This window comes from Lycorma delicatula, chromosome 7 (genome assembly GCF_047948215.1).
Source record: "Lycorma delicatula isolate Av1 chromosome 7, ASM4794821v1, whole genome shotgun sequence".
Lineage (NCBI taxonomy): Eukaryota > Metazoa > Arthropoda > Insecta > Hemiptera > Fulgoridae > Lycorma > Lycorma delicatula.
In genome coordinates, this window is record NC_134461.1 from 107643097 (window position 1) to 107664547 (window position 21451).

Genomic DNA, 21451 nt, shown 5'->3' on the forward strand with positions numbered 1-21451 from the left:
ATGTAAACAAAGGAAAACCAATCAGATCAATGCAAGATGGCCGCTGTCAAACACAACGACCAAATTTCTTTGAATTATATTTAACAGCTAAAACATCTGTATTTTATTATTAAAAAAAAACACGATAAAAAAATTTTTAGCACGATATATAACCCGCATCAAAGATTGTTTTCATCTATTTTTAATAAATCTATCTATCTATTTTTAATTTGTATAGTTTTTTAATAAATAAGAGGCTAATAAATCAAGATGGAAATGTAAACAAAGGAAAACCAATCAGATCAATGCAAGATAGCCGCTGTCAAACACAACGACCAATCACAAAGAGTCCGTATGGCCGTTGCCAATGTAAACAAAATCACAACTGATTAAGTAACAAATTTCTTTGAATTATATTTAACAGCTAAAACAGCACCCACCCGAGCTGCGATTGCGTCATTTGATGTAGATTTACGCCGTGAACAGAATTACAACATTGGTGATCTTCAGTCATATGACCAATCAAACATTCCCAAATTAACGCATGAACAAAAAGGCATTTATGATTGCATAATGCAAATGATAAATGACGGAGTTGGGGGGGACCTTCTTCTTGGATGCGCCAGGAGGAACTGGGAAAACATTCCTCATTACACTGATTCTAGCAACGGTTCGATCAAAAAATGGCAATTATTCTGTTGCGGAATATTAATCAGCCAAAACTCTGCAACGGCACGCGATTTGCCGTTAAATATAAAAAAATGTATTTCATAAAAACAAGGAAACACTTCGTTTTCGAGTAAAGAGGTTGCAAAAAATTTGACCTAAATGTCTGATCCAAGGATAAAAATGAAGCCGTATTGTAATTCATGGAGCTAAAATTAACAGTTTAATTTGATATGGATTTTAGACATGAAAAATTGAATGAAACAGGTCCTAAAACCTTAACTACAATAAGTTTTGAAAAAAATAATTTCGACAAAACACAATTTTCTAGTTTTTACTTACAAGTTCATTAAATTCCCAAGAAATAAAATTCTGTAAAAAACATTTGTACAAAAGTTTATATTAAGAAACATTTAAGAAATCTGACTAATTAAATAGAAAACAGACCGAAACGTGGCAGAAAAATAGTCTATTATAATTCTAAACCAACACAAAACAACCGTTAATCAAACCACGTTTCGTCTGCTTTGCTTTATATTAATTAAATCATACATTTATCTGTTATAATAATTTAGTATTTTCAACAAAATAATGATATTTTCATTACGTAATTCTGAGATTTTTTAAGAAAACAAATAAAAGAAAATACATAACCAGAAAGAAAGCAAGCAGGAAGATCTCCTCGGTTGCTCCCTAGTTGAAATAGATAATGCAGTACGTTCGGAAAATCGTTGTACAGTATGCTTTAGAATTAGGTGGTGCATTCTGTTCTTTTGACATTATATTGGTTGCCTTGTGGGTTCGTTGGGCGTTGCTCAGTAATAAACCAAAACGTCAGTTGTTGAGTTGGGTTTGAAATGCTTCTTTTTTCTGATTATACTTCGGGAATTACCGTTCAGATATTACTTCAGACGATGAATGAGGATGATATGTATGAGTGTAAATGAAGTGTAGTCTTGTACAGTCTCATTTCGACCGTTCATGAAATATGTGGTTAATTGAAATCCAACCATCAAAAACACCGGTATCCACAATCTAGTATTCAAATCCGTATAAAAGTAACTGTCTTTGCTAGGATTTGAACGCTGGAACTCTCGACTTCCAAATCAGCCTGATTTAGGAAGACACGTTCACCATTAGACCAACCCAGTGGATTGGGTTTCATTTATTGGAATCAATAGTTGGGAGAAACGTAATGGTTCTTTCGGTAAAGGAACAAATTTTTCTCGTTGAACATGTCTTTCATGAATGTGACATGTAATCTGATTTAGTGAAGTACAAATTCGCTGAAAATTTTAAGGCAATCGACTAACACGAATAAATATCAATTTTCATTTTTCACTTCTCAAAAACATATAATAATAAAACAAATAATCACTGTATCCAACATACTGAGTAGAGAGATAACAGTATATATAATTAATGGTTACTCATCATAATAGGAAACACTGATTTATTCATTTAAACTCTGTTCTAGTCTTTCTTAAGCCTGTAATAGATGTAAAACAGGCACTATGCAGAGTTGCGTTTTCTAAGAGTAACAACATCCATTATACAATCAGTATTTGTGGTGAACAGAATGAAATTGTCAATTGTAAGGCTGAATTATAATTTGAATTTCAAGGGGCAGCATTTTGATAAACAACAGTACATCTTGGTCAATGAATAAAGCAACAAGAAACCACTTCACTTCTCACTTGCCCTATCAAATCCTACACAAGATTATTAAAAATTACTATTTCGTTTAATATACACGCAGCAACTATTTCATTTTATTTAAAATTATGGATGTAATAAAAAAATAATCCATTTTATGAAAAAAATCTACACAAAAATAATAGTCTCTTTTACTAGATTATCACACTACCAACTAAGTGTACAAAAACTTCATAATTCAATTTATTTGCTATTTGATATAGACATGTAAAAGATCTGTTTGGAAATACAGAAATTTGTCAAATTCAGTCAATGAATAATATTGATTCACTTAATAAAAACCATAACTTCACAAACATTGAGTTAACACAAAGTGCTACAATGTAAGCATTTTCCTGCATACAATAAAATCAATATGTTTACCGAGAAATTCTTGAAAGACTATAGAAAAAAGTTGCCCATGTGAGACCAGCCATCAAAGAAAACTGGATGTTGCAATATGACAATGTACCTTGTCACACTTCACTCTCAATTAATGAATTTTTGGCAAAGAAAAACATTCCTGTAGTTCCTCAACCACCTTATTCACCTGACTTGAGTCCCTGCGAAAGTTTCCTGTTCCTGACTTTAAAAAACACCTCAAAGCGCACCATTTTGGATCAGTTTTTTTTTTTGTCTTCAGTCATTTGACTGGTTTGATGTAGCTCTCCAAGATTCCCTATCTAGTGCTAGTCGTTTCATTTCAGTATACCCTCTACATCCTACATCCCTAACAATTTGTTTTACATATTCCAAACATGGCCTGCCTACACAATTTTTTCCTTCTACCTGTCCTTCCAATATTAAAGCGACTATTCCAGGATGCCTTAGTATGTGGCCTATAAGTCTGTCTCTTCTTTTAACTATATTTTTCCAAATGCTTCTTTCTTCATCTATTTGTCGCAATACCTCTTCGTTTGTCACTTTATCCACCCATCTGATTTTTAACATTCTCCTACAGCACCACATTTCAAAAGCTTCTAATCTTTTCTTCTCAGATACTCCGATTGTCCAAGTTTCACTTCCATATAAAGCGACACTCCAAACATATACTTTCAAAAATCTTTTCCTGACATTTAAATTAATTTTTGATGTAAACAAATTATTTTTCTTACTGAAGGCTCGTTTCGCTTGTGCTATTTGGCATTTTATATCGCTCCTGCTTCGTCCATCTTTAGTAATTCTACTTCCCAAATAACAAAATTCTTCTACCTCCATAATCTTTTCTCCTCCTATTTTCACATTCAGTGGTATCATCAGCAAATCGTAGCATCTTTATCTTTTCACCTTGTACTGTTACTCCGAATCTAAATTCTTCTTTAACATCATTAACTGCTAGTTCCATGTAAAGATTAAAAAGTAACGGAGATAGGTAACATCCTTGTCGGACTCCCTTTCTTATTACGGCTTCTTTCTTATGTTCTTCAATTGTTACTGTTGCTGTTTGGTTCCTGTACATGTTAGCAATTGTTCTTCTATCTCTGTATTTGAACCCTAATTTTTTTAAAATGCTGAGCATTTTATTCCAGTCTACGTTATCGAATGCCTTTTCTAGGTCTATAAACGCCAAGTATGTTGGTTTGTTTTTCTTTAATCTTCCTTCTACTATTAATCTGAGGCCTAAAATTGCTTCCCTTGTCCCTATACTTTTCCTGAAACCAAATTGGTCTTCTCCTAACACTTCTTCCACTCTCCTCTCAATTCTTCTGTATAGAATTCTAGTTAAGATTTTTGATGCATGACTAGTTAAACTAATTGTTCTGTATTCTTCACATTTATCTGCCCCTGCTTTCTTTGGTATCATGACTATAACACTTTTTTTGAAGTCTGACGGAAATTCCCCTTTTTCATAAATATTACACACCAGTTTGTATAATCTATCAATCGCTTCCTCACCTGCACTGCGCAGTAATTCTACAGGTATTCCGTCTATTCCAGGAGCCTTTCTGCCATTTAAATCTTTTAATGCTCTCTTAAATTCAGATCTCAGTATTGTTTCTCCCATTTCATCCTCCTCAACTTCCTCTTCTTCCTCTATAAAACCATTTTCTAATTCATTTCCTACATATAACTCTTCAATATATTCCACCCATCTATCGACTTTACCTTTCGTATTATATATTGGTGTACCATCTTTGTTTAACACATTATTAGATTTTAATTTATGTACCCCAAAATTTTCCTTAACTTTCCTGTATGCTCCGTCTATTTTACCAATGTTCATTTCTCTTTCCACTTCTGAACACTTTTCTTTAATCCACTCTTCTTTCGCCAGTTTGCACTTCCTGTTTATAGCATTTCTTAATTGCCGATAGTTCCTTTTACTTTCTTCCTCACTAGCATTCTTATATTTTCTACGTTCATCCATCAGCTGCAATATATCGTCTGAAACCCAAGGTTTTCTACCGGTTCTCTTTATTCCGCCTAAGTTTGCTTCTGCTGATTTAAGAATTTCCTTTTTAACATTCTCCCATTCTTCTTCTACATTTTCTACCTTATCTTTTTTACTCAGACCTCTTGTGATGTCCTCCTCAAAAATCTTCTTTACCTCCTCTTCCTCAAGCTTCTCTAAATTCCATCGATTCATCTGACACCTTTTCTTCAGGTTTTTAAACCCCAATCTACATTTTATTATTACCAAATTATGGTCGCTATCAATGTCTGCTCCAGGGTAAGTTTTGCAGTCAACGAGTTGATTTCTAAATCTTTGCTTAACCATGATATAATCTATCTGATACCTTGCAGTATCCCCTGGCTTTTTCCAAGTGTATATTCTTCTATTATGATTTTTAAATTGGGTGTTGGCAATTACTAAATTATACTTCGTGCAAAACTCTATAAGTCGGTCCCCTCTTTCATTTCTTTTAGCCAGCCCGTATTCACCCACTATATTTCCTTCCTTGCCTTTTCCAATGCTTGCATTCCAATCTCCAACTATTATTAAATTTTCATCTCCTTTTATGTGTTTAATTGCATTTTCCTGTTCCTGACTTTAAAAAACACCTCAAAGGGCACCATTTTGGATCAGTAGAAAACATTTTTAAAAAATGTAACCGACCATCTGAAGGATACTCCAATTTCTGAGTTCCAATACTGTTATGAAGAGTGGGAAAACTGTTTGAAGCATTGCATGGCTTCCCATGAGAACTACTTTAAAGATGATAAGAGTCCATGTATAATTGGATTGTAAATAAAAAGTTTTTCTGAACCAGTCTCATTACTTTATTTACAAACTTGTATAGGAAGTGTGCTTAACAAGATTTTAAGATGTTCAATAAACAATAACAAAACATTGTACAGTTTAAATGTGGTCAAATGCTGTTAATCCCAGATGTAGTTTTGATTTTTATTTCTTGATAAATTAATTCTCCACAAAAGTTTACAGAGAAGCTTGTACATGGAAAATAGAGTTTTGTAGCATATAAAAATGCCATGCCTGACTGGCAATTGAACCTGGAACCAACCAGTTGAAAGGCAGAGATGCTACTACTCCGCCATGGAGATTGAAAATTTATAATTTTATAATTTCATTATATATATTTCTAAAATCAAAATTAATATTACATGTTTTGACTACTTTTTCTTTATTACAATATTATCTTTAAGAATGCTATTAAGAATAATTTAATTTCATACAGGTATTCATAAAAGATGCTAGAAATCATACTTCATCAATAAACCGTACCTACCACTTATCTTGACTTCAGTTTAATGCAATCGCCAAAATCGAAAAGTTAATTTTTTTCTGATAATTACATTAACAGCAAGTACTGTTTGCAGAAGACTGCCAACAATTCAAGTAAAAAAAAATTATTTTCAATGTTATAAAAAAAAAAAAAATGAAAATATATATACTTGTTTGTGTGTGTGTGTGTATATATATATATATATAAATATAAAATTCAATTTGGACTGTAAACTATCTGTACATGTAAAAGTGCATTAATTTATAAAATCTATAATGTTAAAATGTTATAAAATAAATTGTCTACTTTGAATAAATAACGCACTATATTTTATTCTGAAATTGAACAATCAGTTGAACATAAAAGACTGATGCATATTTTATCACAAATAGTAAAATCAGGAGAAACATGCATGCATATTATTCCATTGAAAATCTATTCCATCATTTTATTCTAATTTTTTAAAAGTTTATGCCAATCTGAAGCAAATGATAACACCTATGAAGTACGGTGTAGAGTAATTGAAATATGTTAAAAAGCTAGGTTTTAAATGGACTTGGCCCCAGTCAGAGCATTCATCATGGATAAAAATAAATAAATGTCAGCAGGAAAGTGCATATATTGATACATAACTTGTAATGTTATATAGTTAAACACATCACATGCATGAACAGTGGGCAACTGGTTGATGAGTAGTGAAAAGTCGTATACGAAAGGTGGAGCTATGCAGGCTGTGTCACTTGAAGTGCTGTGTGAGCTTCTCAACAAAAAAACTGAGGATGTACTTGATCTATTTTCATTAGATGATGAATGTGAAGATTTTGCAGAATTTTAAATACACTGGCGAGTGATTTGTTTGATTTTATAATGGTTTCAATTTATATAAATTTCAATCCAATTTTTTTGTATTTGTCTTATAAGACAATCCTGGATTTTGGGGGCCTTTTTTTATTATTCAACTATCATCTTATCTGTGGAAATATACGGTTAAAATAAAATACATATACATCTTTATTAATTTAAACTTAAATTCATTTTTTTTGTTAAATTTTCTGTCACAGAATTAAGCAAAATTATAATGAAAATGTTATTAGCGTTGTGATTACATAAGGCAGCCTGAAGAACAACTATATTAAACTAAAAATCATGTGGTAGATGAAGAAATAGACAAAATGATTACTTCCGAAAAGACTCAAGATTCAGAAAAAATGAATAAGATGAGAAAAAACTAACTACTTTAAAAAAAAAACTAATGAATTTACATCTAATTTATTACTTTCACATGAAAATCTGAAAAAAAATCTAGTGTTCATTTCAAAAACAAAAGTAATTTTTTAATTTATAATCTTTATTATATAATGTTTTTAAATACAAGAAATATATTATTAGCCGTTTTTAAGCACAAGAAGATTTTACCTGTACAAATTTATAGAAAAATAATGAAAGTGTGTGGCTATGAAAGTGTCTCATTGACAATGCTAATTAATAGTGAAGCGTGAGAAAATGATGCATAATGTTCAATGAAGGAATGTTCACAACAAAGATTGTTCTGGACAATACTTTCTCTTCTTATGACTGACGAACTGAAGCAAAAAATTGTCAATGAAATTTATAAGGATATATTAATTCCTTATCGATGGATTAAGGCAGGTTCAAAAAGTTACTGAATTAGTTTATTTTTCAAACATTGCTAACATGAAAAAGTCTAAGAATATATTTTCATAAAAGTAGTTTCCTTCAGCAGCTACATACTTCTGCCAACATTTATAAAGTTGTCAGAAACATTCCTAGAACCCAATTTGAGATACAACCTTCAGCTCCTTTGCTGCAAAGGCCATCACATCATCAGTGTTCTTGTACCTTTACCCTTTCAGGGAATTTTTCAAACTAAGAATTAAGTAATTATCAGCTGGTGTCAAGAGAATGGTGGATGGTCCAGAGTTCTTGCATTGTATCATGTCAGTTATCCTTTGAGAAACCTGTATCAATTCACTGGTGCATTCTCATGCAAAAGCATCCAATTATTTGTTTCTCATTTTTCAGACTGCTTCCTTTTTACTATATCCCATCACATTTCTTGTTCACTGTCTGCCCAGCAAGAATGAATTTGCAATGAATGATATTCTGCAAATCAAAAACATTTCTAATATAATTTCTCTTTTGAACCTATTCAAATGAAATTTCTGTGACTACAAAGATGATGATTTCTACTCTGACAAGATGGTGCTTTGCCTGTGGATCATATAAAAAAAAACATTTCTTTCTCATTTCCTGTTATAAATCTTGCTGAGAAAATCTTAATCTTGATCAATCATAGTGATGATGAAGTCTTTTCTGCCAGTCATGCTAGTTTCTTTCAGATAATATTTTTGGAATACTCTGCTGATAAATGCAATGTCAAGATCATGAGAATATTGTGGCAACTTCTGATTGATATTCCAACTATTGATGCTAATTCCTTGACGGTTTTTCTTCTATCACTTTGAACAACTTTTCAACAAGCTTCATATTCTTTCATTTTTGGTAGTCAGACCCCCCCCCCCCCTTTGAATCTCATCTTCAATATTAAGATGACCATCAATCACTACAACACAGCACAATCATAAACTGCTGTTTTCTTCATTTGCTTGTTCAAGCAGCATTAATGTTTTTGAAAGTGATTCTTTTAAGCAAAACACAAAATTTAATATTTATGTGCTGTTCAATTGCTAACATTTTTTCACTGTCTTGTTTGAAACATATAAAGCTGTTCGAAACAACAGCTTTAGTATTATTGTATAAAAAAACTGGAAACATGTGATATAGTTATATCATGATGTCATGAGTATTGCCAACATAAAACTCTCAAAAATTGATATATTATTATTGTTATTTTAGGCTGTATAAGACATTTCCAAGAACGTTTTGAATATATCTGATATTATTCATTTAATCACATTTCATTGGCCAACAAACACAAATTTTTGAACATCATGAATACGATATACAAAAAGATTTGCACCTGGTTTCTATGACTTCAGTTCAACAAAGACTAAAAAGAACAAAAAGGAATATGTAATGAGCATAATGAATCTTTTAATTATACTGTTACTGGTGATAAAACATGGATCAGTAAAAAAACAGCAGAAACACCATTGTTTAATAGCATCTTTCAGTAACTCCTTCAAAACTGAAATAACTACAAGTTCTGAGTGAAAGGAAAATGAGAGAAAATTACTGGGGCCAGAAACGTTTATTATGAGTTAATAATGAAGTCAAAAAAGCTGCCACTGCAGTAATCGAAACAACTAATGGTAGAATGTAATAATCTATTCCCAATACAATAAAAGAAAAGAAAAGAAAATTTAAAAAATATTACTAAACACCAAATTAATACTTTTTTGAATTATTTTAATATGTGCTTTAGTTTCTGGATAATCCTTATATAAAACTTATGATAAACATAATATAGGAATTTATGTAAGTCAACACAATAAAATATCAGAGTTACTTACATTATCGACAGATGTGGATTTCTGTAAACCAAGCATAAATCGATTTTCTGATACTGACAACATATCTGTAACACAAATACTCAAAATTAATTAGATTGTAATTTTATCTCGGTTGTCCTATTATTATTAATCAATGTAGGTGAATCAAGATGGTGCAATAAAATGAGTGTATGTCCAAGATAAAGAAAAAGAAATATGAGATACCTAAAGAGAATAACTGTTAGGTAGATTTTTTCTTGATGAATTACGATTATTGTCACTCTTTTCAGTTTCTGAACCAATTCTAATCAAATATGGTTTTCACCACACTCTCTTTCATGGTCTATCCACTGTTCAAAATTAAGATTACTCATCAATCACCTTCAAAACACTTGCTCCAAGTTTTTACTAACATGCAGTCATTTCAAAGTTTAAACACTTGCAAAACTTTTCTTTATAAAAGTAGAACATTAAAATATGCAAGAATTAGAACTTTTATCATTTATTTACATCAACACTATCACAACCACAAGCAATTATTGCTTTCACCTTCAAAACATAGGTCTGTGTATGAGTTAATACATATTTTATTAACCAGATAAGACACACCATAGAAGTAATTTGTACTATTAGTTACAACAGTTTTAGAATATTTCTGAAGAAATTTGAGTTTGAAGCCAAACATGATTTTTTTAAAAATAAAATAGAATGGCAAATTCATTTAAGTGGTTTTCTACACACAGTATCAATCAAGAGAAATTGACAGTAATTTGTGTTAATTTGAGTAGTGATTCTCAAATCACTATTTTAAGGAATCTCACTAATAAAAAATAGTTAAATTAAACATTGCAAGTACAAAAATATGACAAAAATTTAATTATAAGGATCATATTAAAAAAAAAAATATATATATATATATATATATGGATACACAGTGTTTCTAAAATGGTGAGCTGGCTATACTTTTTCGGATTCTACTTGTAAAACTAAGCAAAAAATATCCTTAGGAAAAATGGTAATTTCTCCTACGTTCTCCTTCCCTGTCCGCCATTTTATTACTATTGTATAAAAATTTATATTTCAAGTTCAGATAGACGAATCACGTTAATATTTGGTAAGCATCTTGGTAATAAAGTTTTAAAATTATCCAAAAATCAGGACTTAAAAAATTTCCCAAATTACAAAATGGCAGCCATGTTTATTTTTCAATCCGTTATATCTCCGTAAATATTAGTTTTATCAAAATTTATATTTGCTAAAATATTAAACCTTTTATTTTGAACAAAATGACACTTTATTTTTTAAAATCGATTAAAAAATAGCCGAATTATGGAAGAAAATTAATGTTGTAATTTTGTATCTGTTTTCATGTCCACGTTTCGTTCAATTCGATATAATATTAATTGTTTTTATTTATTGTTAATTCTAGTATTATAAATTAGTATCAAATTAAGTAATAATTTTCTCACAATACGATTTAATATAAAATAATAATAAAACAATTTATATTAATTTTTCACTTTTGAATAATTTTACACAGCGACTATTACTGTTGATCATGTTAACAATGTAAAATTGAAGCTTCTTTCAGCAGAAATGGAGTTCAAAACTATCACAACCAGCGTATCTGGAAGGATAAGAATTCTGATGGTACCTTCCAAAGTAGCCATCAACAAAGATTTTCCCTGAAAATATGGGCAGGTATTTTAAATGACTATCTTTTGGGTCCTGTCATTCTACCAAATCGTTTAAATGAAGAAAATTATCTTTCTCATTTAACCAAAAATCTTACACATTTTTTGGAAGATGTACTGTTACAATTAAGAGGAAATATGTGGTTTCACCACAATGGAGCTCCAGCACATTTCCGTCAGTCGGTATCAGATTTCCTGCTTGGAACTTTCGATGAAAAATGGATAGGCCGCAGAGGGTCAGTGCCCTGGCCTGCCCGATCACCTGACTTAAAGCCTCTTGACTTCTACCTGTGGGGCCATTTGAAACATACTATTGCTTATTCAACTCAACATTGAGGATCTTCAACAAAGGATCCAAAATGAATTTCAAGAAATTAGGAATACTCCTGGAATTTTTATATAATTTTTAATGGTGGACACTTTGAACATGTCTGATAACTTTTAACAATTGTTAACTGTTTAAGTATACCAAATGATCTACAGTAATTAACGTAAGATTATCACAGGTAGCTGTTTTATTTTTTGAATTATTAGGTCTATTATTGTGAAAAAATTATTACTTAATTTGATACTAATCTACAATACTAGAATTAACAAATAAAAACAATTAATATTTAATCCAATTGAACATAAAGTGGAGGACATGAAAACAGACACAAAATTACATCAATTTTCTGCGATAACTTGGCTATTTTTTATCAGATTTTAAAAAATAAAGTGTCATTTTGTTCAAAACAAAAGGCTTAATATTTTAGCAAGCAACATACATTTTGATAAAACTAATATTTACAGCGATATAACAGGTTGAAAAATAAACATAGCCGCCATTTTGTAATTTGGGAAAGTATTTGTCCTGATTTTTGGATAATTTTAAAACTTTATTACCAAGATGCTTACCAAATATTAATGTGATTCGTCTATCCGAACTTGAGATATAAATTTTTATATAAAAATAACAAAATGATTGACAGGGGGAGAATGCAGGAGAAATTACCATTTTTCCTAAGGATATTTTTTGTTTAGTTTTACAAGTAGAATCCGAAAAAGTATAGCCAGCCCACCATTTTAGAAACACTTTATATGTATGTATATATTTACAAATACTTTTTCTAAAATGGAAGATATAACAGTGTTAATATTAATTATAAAAATTTTATCTCATGCTCCAGAAAAATTACACATAAAAAATAATAAAAAAAATTAAAGGAATAACAAATTTGACAATGATAACTGGATCGGAGGAATTATAAATTTTGTTTAATAATTAATTTTAAATTTAACCTACATTAAATAAACAACCACATCTATTATCAGTTCTAACCTTTATAAATAGATCCAATGCTAGTAGAAGTAATCAGTTTTATTAAATGATGAAGTCAGATATTTTCTTCTTATAATTTTAAGTTTTTTTAGTCTTATATACTAATCTGATAAAATAGCAATTGCTAAAAAGTAGTTCATGAACATATACAAAAGCAGTAATGTGAATTTTTTTATTAAAATAATAACTTTTACATTATTTACTTCTTGGACACTTTGATTTAGATTTAAATCTAAAGTGCATTCTGTACTTTTTTCTTAATTAATAACCTAAATCATATTGTACCATAAAACTCTCAGTATTTTTCCTTAATTATTATAAAAAATCAAGAATATTAGAAAATCCCAGTAAAGATGTTAAGACAACATCCCTTATTACTTGATAGTTTCACAACGCTTATATATCTTAGTGAGTGGAGTCTTTGGGATATTTTAAAAATACGAAGGAAGGACAAAAACATAACGGGTTGAAAACATGTTAATAAGTAATTAACATAAAACACTAAAGACAAAAAAAAAAAATCTTGATTAACTTAAATAACTACATCAATCAAAAAATTACATAAATTTATTTTTTAATAACATAAATCTAGTTTCCAGATCAATAACCCTGACATAAATCATTGAAGTAAGTACTTTGATTAGTTATTCTTTTCAGCAGAGACATTGTTGAAGGTTTCTGTACCATAGCCACCCTTTTAAAAATTATATTGTGTGTATACGGTAAACAATATAATCACTGTTTTAACCAAACATTCAAGAGTCAGTGACCTTCCTCTCTTCAAGTCATGCAAACATTATAATAGCATGTTCTGTATCAAGGGCAATATGTAATGACTAACTACTGTTTTCTTTTATCATAAAATTTCATTTTTTAATTAATTGCTGTTACATTATAAATCTCAAATGATTTTTTTTTTTTTTTTTTAATGAAATGTTATATGCCAACACTGGGAATTATACCCTAGAATAAAATCAACAGGTAAACTTATCAATACAAAATTAAAAAAAATATATATATTTTACTCAACAAATGATACTTTAGATTATAGAATGTAGGGAAATGCCCTTAGATTTTCCTACATATTATAAATCCGTTAAATTTCCCTTAAATCCCTAGTAGGGATTATAATATGTAGGGAAATCTAGGGAATACTATCCTAGAAATTAAAGGGACTTATATTAATAATAATAAAAAATTGTCTATGGGCAAAATCATATTTAATTAATCAGTTCCTATAGATTACTGAATTTAAACAAGGTTAATGACAAGCAATTTTATCATTTAAAAAAAAAGCTGTCTAAAAGAGTATTTGGCTCATTACATACACTAAAGTCAAAGAGTCGTAGCCCAACACTACCTATAACTGCTCACAAAATTAATTTATTAAAATCAATTTTTTTAAAAATATCCATAATATACAGGAATTAGATATTTTAATAACAATAATGAAAAAACTTCACAGTTAAATGATGATATGACACTAATATCTACTAGACTTTTAGAGTTATAGATTTATTAAAAATAGTTTACAAAAAAATGTTCAATCATAAAAAAATTGTTTAATTAAAATTTTTTTTAAGAGAGATATTTCAGTGACTGCTTGAATGTCATTTTATCTTTATGTTCCTTTAGGTAATTATTTATGTTAGCCAATCCCTATATAAGAATGCATATTAGGTCACAGCAGGAAGTCAAAATTTACATAGTTTAGACCGTTTTTAAGTATTCTTCTCTTAATTGGAATGATTTAAAATGATACTATTTACAAACACAGGTAAGAAAATAATACTTTTCAAATGTACTATAACCACTCTCTTTTTAATGAACGATTTTTGTTGTAATACTAATTTCACTTATTTCAATAATTATTACCTTGTTATTTAAAAAACCTTAAAATTTAATTCACTGAAAAACCCTTGGAACTATTGAAGCATTTCTTTTTTTAACAATAAATTATTACTATTTTAAAGATAAGTCTACCACATTATAAGTATAGATATAGACAAGGTAAGAAAATGTAAAATTATATAAAATGTTTAAAACTATAAATAAAATAATACTAAAATATAAAATAAGGACTTGCATCTGGCCTTTGCAGGTGACCTGACTTTGCTAGCAGAAACAGAGGAAGAAATGATTCAACAGGTAGAGAATCTAGAACAGGTGGCTGAGAGAGCAGGCCTTCAGATATCCTTTGAAAAACCAGAAATAATGCCTATCATCAAAAAATACACCAAAAATAAAATTAGCATAAAATATCAAAATCTTAAAAATGGTGCTAGATTCAAACACTTACAGGAAACAATCCAACAGTACAAACAGAACGGCAATAGAAGAGAACAATTTGAATAAATTACGTTTCCTGTCTAAAAATATCTACAACAAAAAGACCAAACTCAGAGACATTATGCCACAGTGATGAGACCAGTATATGGAAGTACTGAACAGAAGAGAACAATTTGAATAAATTACGTTTCCTGTCTAAAAATATCTACAACAAAAAGACCAAACTCAGAGACATTATGCCACAGTGATGAGACCAGTATATGGAAGTACTGAATGGAAGTGAAACATTTACACCTTACCAACCTGAAACTTTTACAGAAAATAAAGGAAGAGTATTGAAAACAATCCTAGGCTCCAAGAAAATAACAAAAGGATACAGTCTGAAATCCAACTGAGAACTGTGTGAAGAAATGGATATTGAAAAAGCAATAAGAAGGAAACTGTGATTCCTGGGCCGTTTGTACAGAATGGATGAACAAAGAATAATTAAACAAATATTCATTAAACTCTGGAAACAAAACAGTAACCATTGGCAGCTACAACAAATGAAAGAATTACAGATCCTAGGGATCCAAGAACCGGAAATGAAAGCTAGAAAACTACTCAGAGTAAAAGGTTAAGTTTAAAAATGGTGAGGAAGAAAAAGAATCACACCAAAGTGAAATGATCAGAAGAGAGAAGAAATATCAAACACGCAGAAAGAATGAAAAAATAATGGGAGAAAGCAAAAAGAAATAATATTTGCATGGTCCACAGTTAGCCCAAATGCAAAAAAAAATATTAAAAAAAAAATAAGGGCTTATTTCCAATCAATAAAAGATGAGGTATCTAATATAACATTGTAGGAACCTGACAAAAGAAAATAGATACATAAATATGTAAACAGTTTTACCAATGTTTTCTTTTGCCTGGAAAAATAAAATAAGCATGAAAGTACGATAAAAACATGATAAAATTATTACAAAAAGGGAGCAGAGTAAAGTAGCTTTCAAGGTGGTACATTTAGAAAGATCAGACAAGGTTAGAAAGAAATCAACAATAACAACATTTAAAAATTGGAAATATAGTTTGTTTTTTTTTGTAAAAATAAGATGGTTGGAACATACTATATTATAATTATACTGTACCATATTCTAAGCACACAAAATAAGGCAAGAACCACCCAACACTAGAGCCACTGAAGTATTGCAGAAGACTGTAGAAAATTAATTAGGACAAAAGAGATATGAAAAGCAATGTACAAGGAATTAGATAAAAAAATAAATATGCTGAAAGTTTATATACAGGTATGCAAACTGATGAATCGAATCTTTTACCAGGATCTGTTTAAATGCAGCGACTAACAATTGAGTACATAAAGCAGATAGAGGATGAAATAAAATTGTCAAGGTAGCTTAAATTGTATAAATAAAACATATTTTTCAATAACTATCACAGTGCTAGAATGCATCAAAGTAGTCAATGATGAATAAATGCTCAGTTTTTAAACTCAATTATTATAATATCTATTCATAGACATGAAAAAGTTTCTAAAAAAAACCAAATATATATGAATACGATAAATTGTAAAACTGCAAAATTATTAGCAAATCACAAGGTACTAAAGAATCTATGAAAAATTACAATAGAGAAAAAAATTGAGGTCACCAGTTCTTCAAATATTAACTATTTTGGTAAAATTACTCATGTTCAAATATTATTAAAAATATATATATACATATATACAAAACATAACTCAACCCATACACCCAATAATTGACAGGCACAGTACACAATCATATCAAAATAATGAAATACACAGTGTCAAACCAGAACTAACATTATTGATTAATTTTCTATCACAATAAACTGCTACAAAAAAAATATTTCCATTTAATAAAACAAACTTATAAACCAATATATACAAATAGGACAAATTTATTAATATATTATAGTTAAATTTCTAACTCTTGAACTACCAGGGCACCTATTGAATTTTTCTTGAAACTGAAATTTTTAAACTGTCCAGATACTCATAAGTCATGGATTATATTAACTAATTGATCTTAAATTATGACATTAAATAAATCATAGACTATTGAATAATTATGATCCACTTAACTAGAGATGCACAATTTTTAAAAAAGTATAACAGTTTTATAGTGGAACAACAAAATGTAGATGGTAGAAATTAAATAATATGGCATAAACAAAACCAACAAAATTAAAAGTAAAATGAAATACTAATCAAAACAATAAAGAAATTACTCCACTTATAGATATGTAAATAAAAAAAACCATAAATTTTTCTCATTCTAAAGATATGAGGATTTAGAATTACTTCACTATTATTATTTGATGGATTGAAGGGAGGATCTGCTTTTGGACTCTCTAGGACATTATTTCCAAACCAGTAATTACACAAAAAGTCGTACTTCAGCCTGAGATGCCTAAATAAATAAACATAATACTCACATTAGTACATAATATTGCAAATATACCATGTCGGAAAAGAATAATATACCTATAAATTTAGCACAGAATAAGAACTGCCCTAGAATTCACCTGAATAGTGAGAAAAGGTATGGTAAAACCTTGATCTGGCACCATTGCAGTACACAAACATAATAAAAAAAACAGAATTTAAAGCTCATAAAAATTCATACAGTAATAAATGTATGAAATAACAATGATAAAAATTTTTGAAGGTAATTAAAATAAATAAGAATGATAAAGATTAAAACAACAGCTTTATAAGGTGATAACTGAAAAATATCTGAATATAATGGGTATTGTATTCAACTAAAAAGAAGCCCCATCACTTTGTTTAGTTTATAAATAATACTTTACTGGCAAACACTTACATAATAGTTCGCTGAAAGTGTTGAAAATGATGTCCATTCACTTCTACGCACTTGTCAAAATGTTTGGCCATGTTCTTTGGCTACTCTTGTTAGCTGTATTCTGCCTATTTCCTGGATGGCATTGGTAATGTTTGTATTAAATTCTCGAGGGTGTGTGGATTGCTCCTATAAACAATTTCTTTTAAGTAAGCCCAAAGAAAGATGTCTTTGTCAGATCAGGGAAATGATCTTCCAGAAATGATAGAAATGATTCTTCCACTGAAAAAATCCTGTAACATCTCCATAGTAGAGCGGGCTGTATGGCAAGTGGCACTGTCCTTTTGCAACCACCAGTCATGCTCATCCTCTTGCAGTAAGACTATGAACTGTTAGATAATTTCTTGGTAGACAGTAGCATCCACAATTTTTTCAAAAAATAAAGGTCCTATTATTTGTCACCTTAAAATCGCACACTATATACCTATTTTTTGTAAATGTAGAGGAGATTCAAAGAAGGTCTGATAATTCTTATTATTAACATACCACATACATGAAACAATGCTTCATGTGTGAAAAACACTAGATCTAGAATAACAATGTTGCCTCTAATGAAGCATTTAGCATAATCAGCATTAGTTACCTCATGTCGAAAAGCTGCATTCAATCCGGATAACATTTCAGCATTCTCCTCATTACATTTGCTGTACCTTTTTTTCTCCCACCTTCCTGGAACCGCTCTACAGAGCACTGCATCAGAAAGAGGAGAGTAACGCCATCAGATGCCAGTATGCGGAGTGCACCTCACTGCACCAAGACGACCCCTACATCTGACTGAGCGCCTCCAGGTGTTCAGTTGTTCCTCTTCAATATGCAATGATAGGTGTTTTTTGTGCCTGTGCGGCAAAGATCACTGTTCCCAGAGCCTCCCCCTTCGCTATATAACAAGATCTATCGGCAAGACCGCCACCAGGACCTCAGCCGCCTCCTTTGAGATGGTCTGGTACACTGCTATAATTCTCCAGCAGCATTTTTCTACCTACCGCCTCAAGCTTTCCTTTATATTTTGTGTATTTTGTCATGTTGGCCTATAGGTCAGCCCCGCAAAGCATGGTGGAATATGTAACTCCAGCCAGTAACCTCCTGCAATACTAAGTCAATCCTCCAGTGTTTGGTAGAAGGGCAGCAATTAATCCCATCATCCTCTCTGATTTGTTGGCGGTTTCTATGGCATAAATGCCAAATTTCAATCTGGAATCAACCCATATTCCTAAGTGTTTTATTGCTGGCCTTGAAACAACCCTTCTGTCCTCCAGGGTTAGTTTCAGTTTCGGTCTCCTCTTTGTTTTGGAGAGTGCAACCACCTCAGTATTGTCTGGAGCGAGTGACAACCCCGCCCCAATCATCCATGCATTTATCACTAAGTATGCTTCACTTACTTTCTCAGCTGAGTGGTAGCCTCTACCACCAGGGTGATGTTGTCTTTATATCCTACCATAGTCACTCCCTGTGGAAGGAGGACCCAGAATACCCCATCATACGTAAGTTCCAAAGTTCCTGCACAGGCTCCGTTCAACCAATCCCCCCTGCACTCAATCCTGCGTGCCGCAAGGTAAGATAGGATGATGCACAGTAAATACATGGGTACCCCTTGATCTTCTAGTGCCTGCATTATGGCGACATGAGAAATGCAGTTAAATGCATTTCTCACATCTAGAGTAACAAGAACGCAAATACTCCGCCGACTGGCACTCATGATTCACCCGGCCATCTTGAGCACACCGGTCACGGCTTGGAGGGCGGACCTTCCCCTGCAAAAGCCATACTGGCTTGCAAAGAGTCCATCCCCTCCTTCACTGCCGTGGATATTCTACGCTGGAGCGCATGCTGCAGAACCTTGGCCATTCCGTCTATCATAGCCAGCGGCCGGTAAGAGGAAGGAAGCGCCGGATCCCTTCCCGGTTTTGGCACAAGTACCAGCCGCTGGCCCTTCCATTTCTCGAGAAAGATGCACTCTCGAAGGCATGCGTTATAGACCTCTAGGAATGCCTCCGGCTGTGCACGAAACGCCAGCTTGACAACCAAATTTGGCAACCAGTCCGGACCCGGTCCCTTGGCCGGAGGTATACGTGATGTTGCCTCCAGAAGTTCATCTTGGGTGAAGAGAGGCGGGTTGCCCTCGTCGCCCCCCGTCATCAGTCGTTGATCCTTTATTGCCAGGAAAAACTCGTCTATTATTTTCCGGACCTTCCGAACATCCTGCGTGACCGTAACTCTGGGCCTTAGGGCTTTCCTTACCAGGGTCCAGCCCGTAAACGTGGGTGGGCTGTATCCATCTTATCGTTCCTCAGTGATTATTGTGACCACCGGTTGGTGGTCGCGAAAGAGACCATCCCACATCTGCCAGCCGGCGAAGCGAGTGGCCAAGTCCGAGGTCACGAACGTTATATCCACAAAGGATCCCAATGCATCCCTCCTAAACGTGAAGGCGACTCCATCGTTTGATAGTAGTCTCCCGCGGAAGTTGGTCCTTGCGGAGCCCCTGTCTACGGACCACGCATTGAAGTCCCCAGCAAAAAGAGCGAGGCGGTGTACAGGGAGATCCCTTGCGATAGAGTCCAGTTTCTCTTTAAATCTCTCTGTCGTGATGTTGGGTGACATGTAGCACGAACAGAGGTAGATTCCCCGGCCCTCACCCTGACGAAACTCTCCCACAGGAATACATCCCGGATAGGTGTAGTACCGCACATCCATATGGCGGCGCACCCGTCCCTCGACAGATGCCATCCTAATCGTAGGCAAGTAATGTACGGCTCGGACCTCGCGCTCATGACCTCGGCTCGGATTCTCAGTGCGGTAGCCTTAGTTTTAGTGAGCACCGAGCCATCCTTTAAGGCGGTAACGACCACCTGCTTAAATGCACTCGCATTACTTCTGTCTTCGTTCACATTAATTTCCATGGGGTCCCCCGTTTTCCGAATGGAAAGGATTTCCGCCTTGTCTGGGACTGCAACCTCAAATCTAACTATTTTCACAAGATCTGCGTACAACATTGTTGCTTTCAGAACAAGCATCTCTCTCTTGTGCTTAGATTCAACTATCGACTCATTCCGCCAGGGAGAGGGAGATCTGACTCCCGGGACAGTCACATAATAATTCTGCCCCGTCATCTTCCCATCGCACTCAAGGATTTTTCGAACACAGGTGGCAGACTTAGTGCTGTAAATTTCTGCCAGTAAGGGCCGCGTGCTCCTAACTGTTGCTTTTTATTTTGCAGAAGACGTCTACCAATACCTGGGCGAGGTCATTGACAGCACCAGAGTCGACATAGATCACATGAAAGGCGTTCCTGATCGGAGCCCGCTCCCCGGTCTCCTCGCCTACAAGTTTCACTTCCATAGCGGCTGTCAGTACGTTACCTGCTCAGATTCCGAAAGCACTTAACAGCGAAGCCACCTCATCGCCAGCGCATCTAATAATTTGCCCTCAATGATCTCACTTATGTTGATAACTGCCGGAACCAGTGACGGTCTTCTTCACTAGCCTCTGCAGGGGGCTCCAGGTTGTCAACTGCGCCTTCTTGCCTCCTTGGCGTCCTTGTATGTGTATTGCAATACACCTTCCTTGGCCAATTTTTTTATGAAATCGGTCATATGTTCGACCGGGACTCCATTTTCCAACCCGTCTAGGATGGGGCACCCAGTGGCAACCGCAGTCTGAGTGGCCACAGTTTGATTCCCCCACACGGAGGTGGAATAAGCGTTGACCACTCTGCGCAAATCCCTAACAGCAACACCAAAGTCCACCTCAATGTCCTTGATGATGCGCT

At 32.8% G+C, this 21451-nt stretch overlaps 1 protein-coding gene across 1 annotated transcript in view; it reads right to left on the reverse strand.

Moving 5' to 3' along the window:
• Positions 1-21451, reverse strand: part of kat-60L1 (katanin p60 ATPase-containing subunit A-like 1) — a 106220-nt gene that overhangs the window by 75502 nt on the left and 9267 nt on the right. The window contains exon 2 of the mRNA XM_075371237.1: positions 9521-9585. Within this exon, the coding sequence (XP_075227352.1) occupies positions 9521-9585 (65 nt within the window). The remainder of the gene's footprint in view (positions 1-9520; positions 9586-21451) is intronic.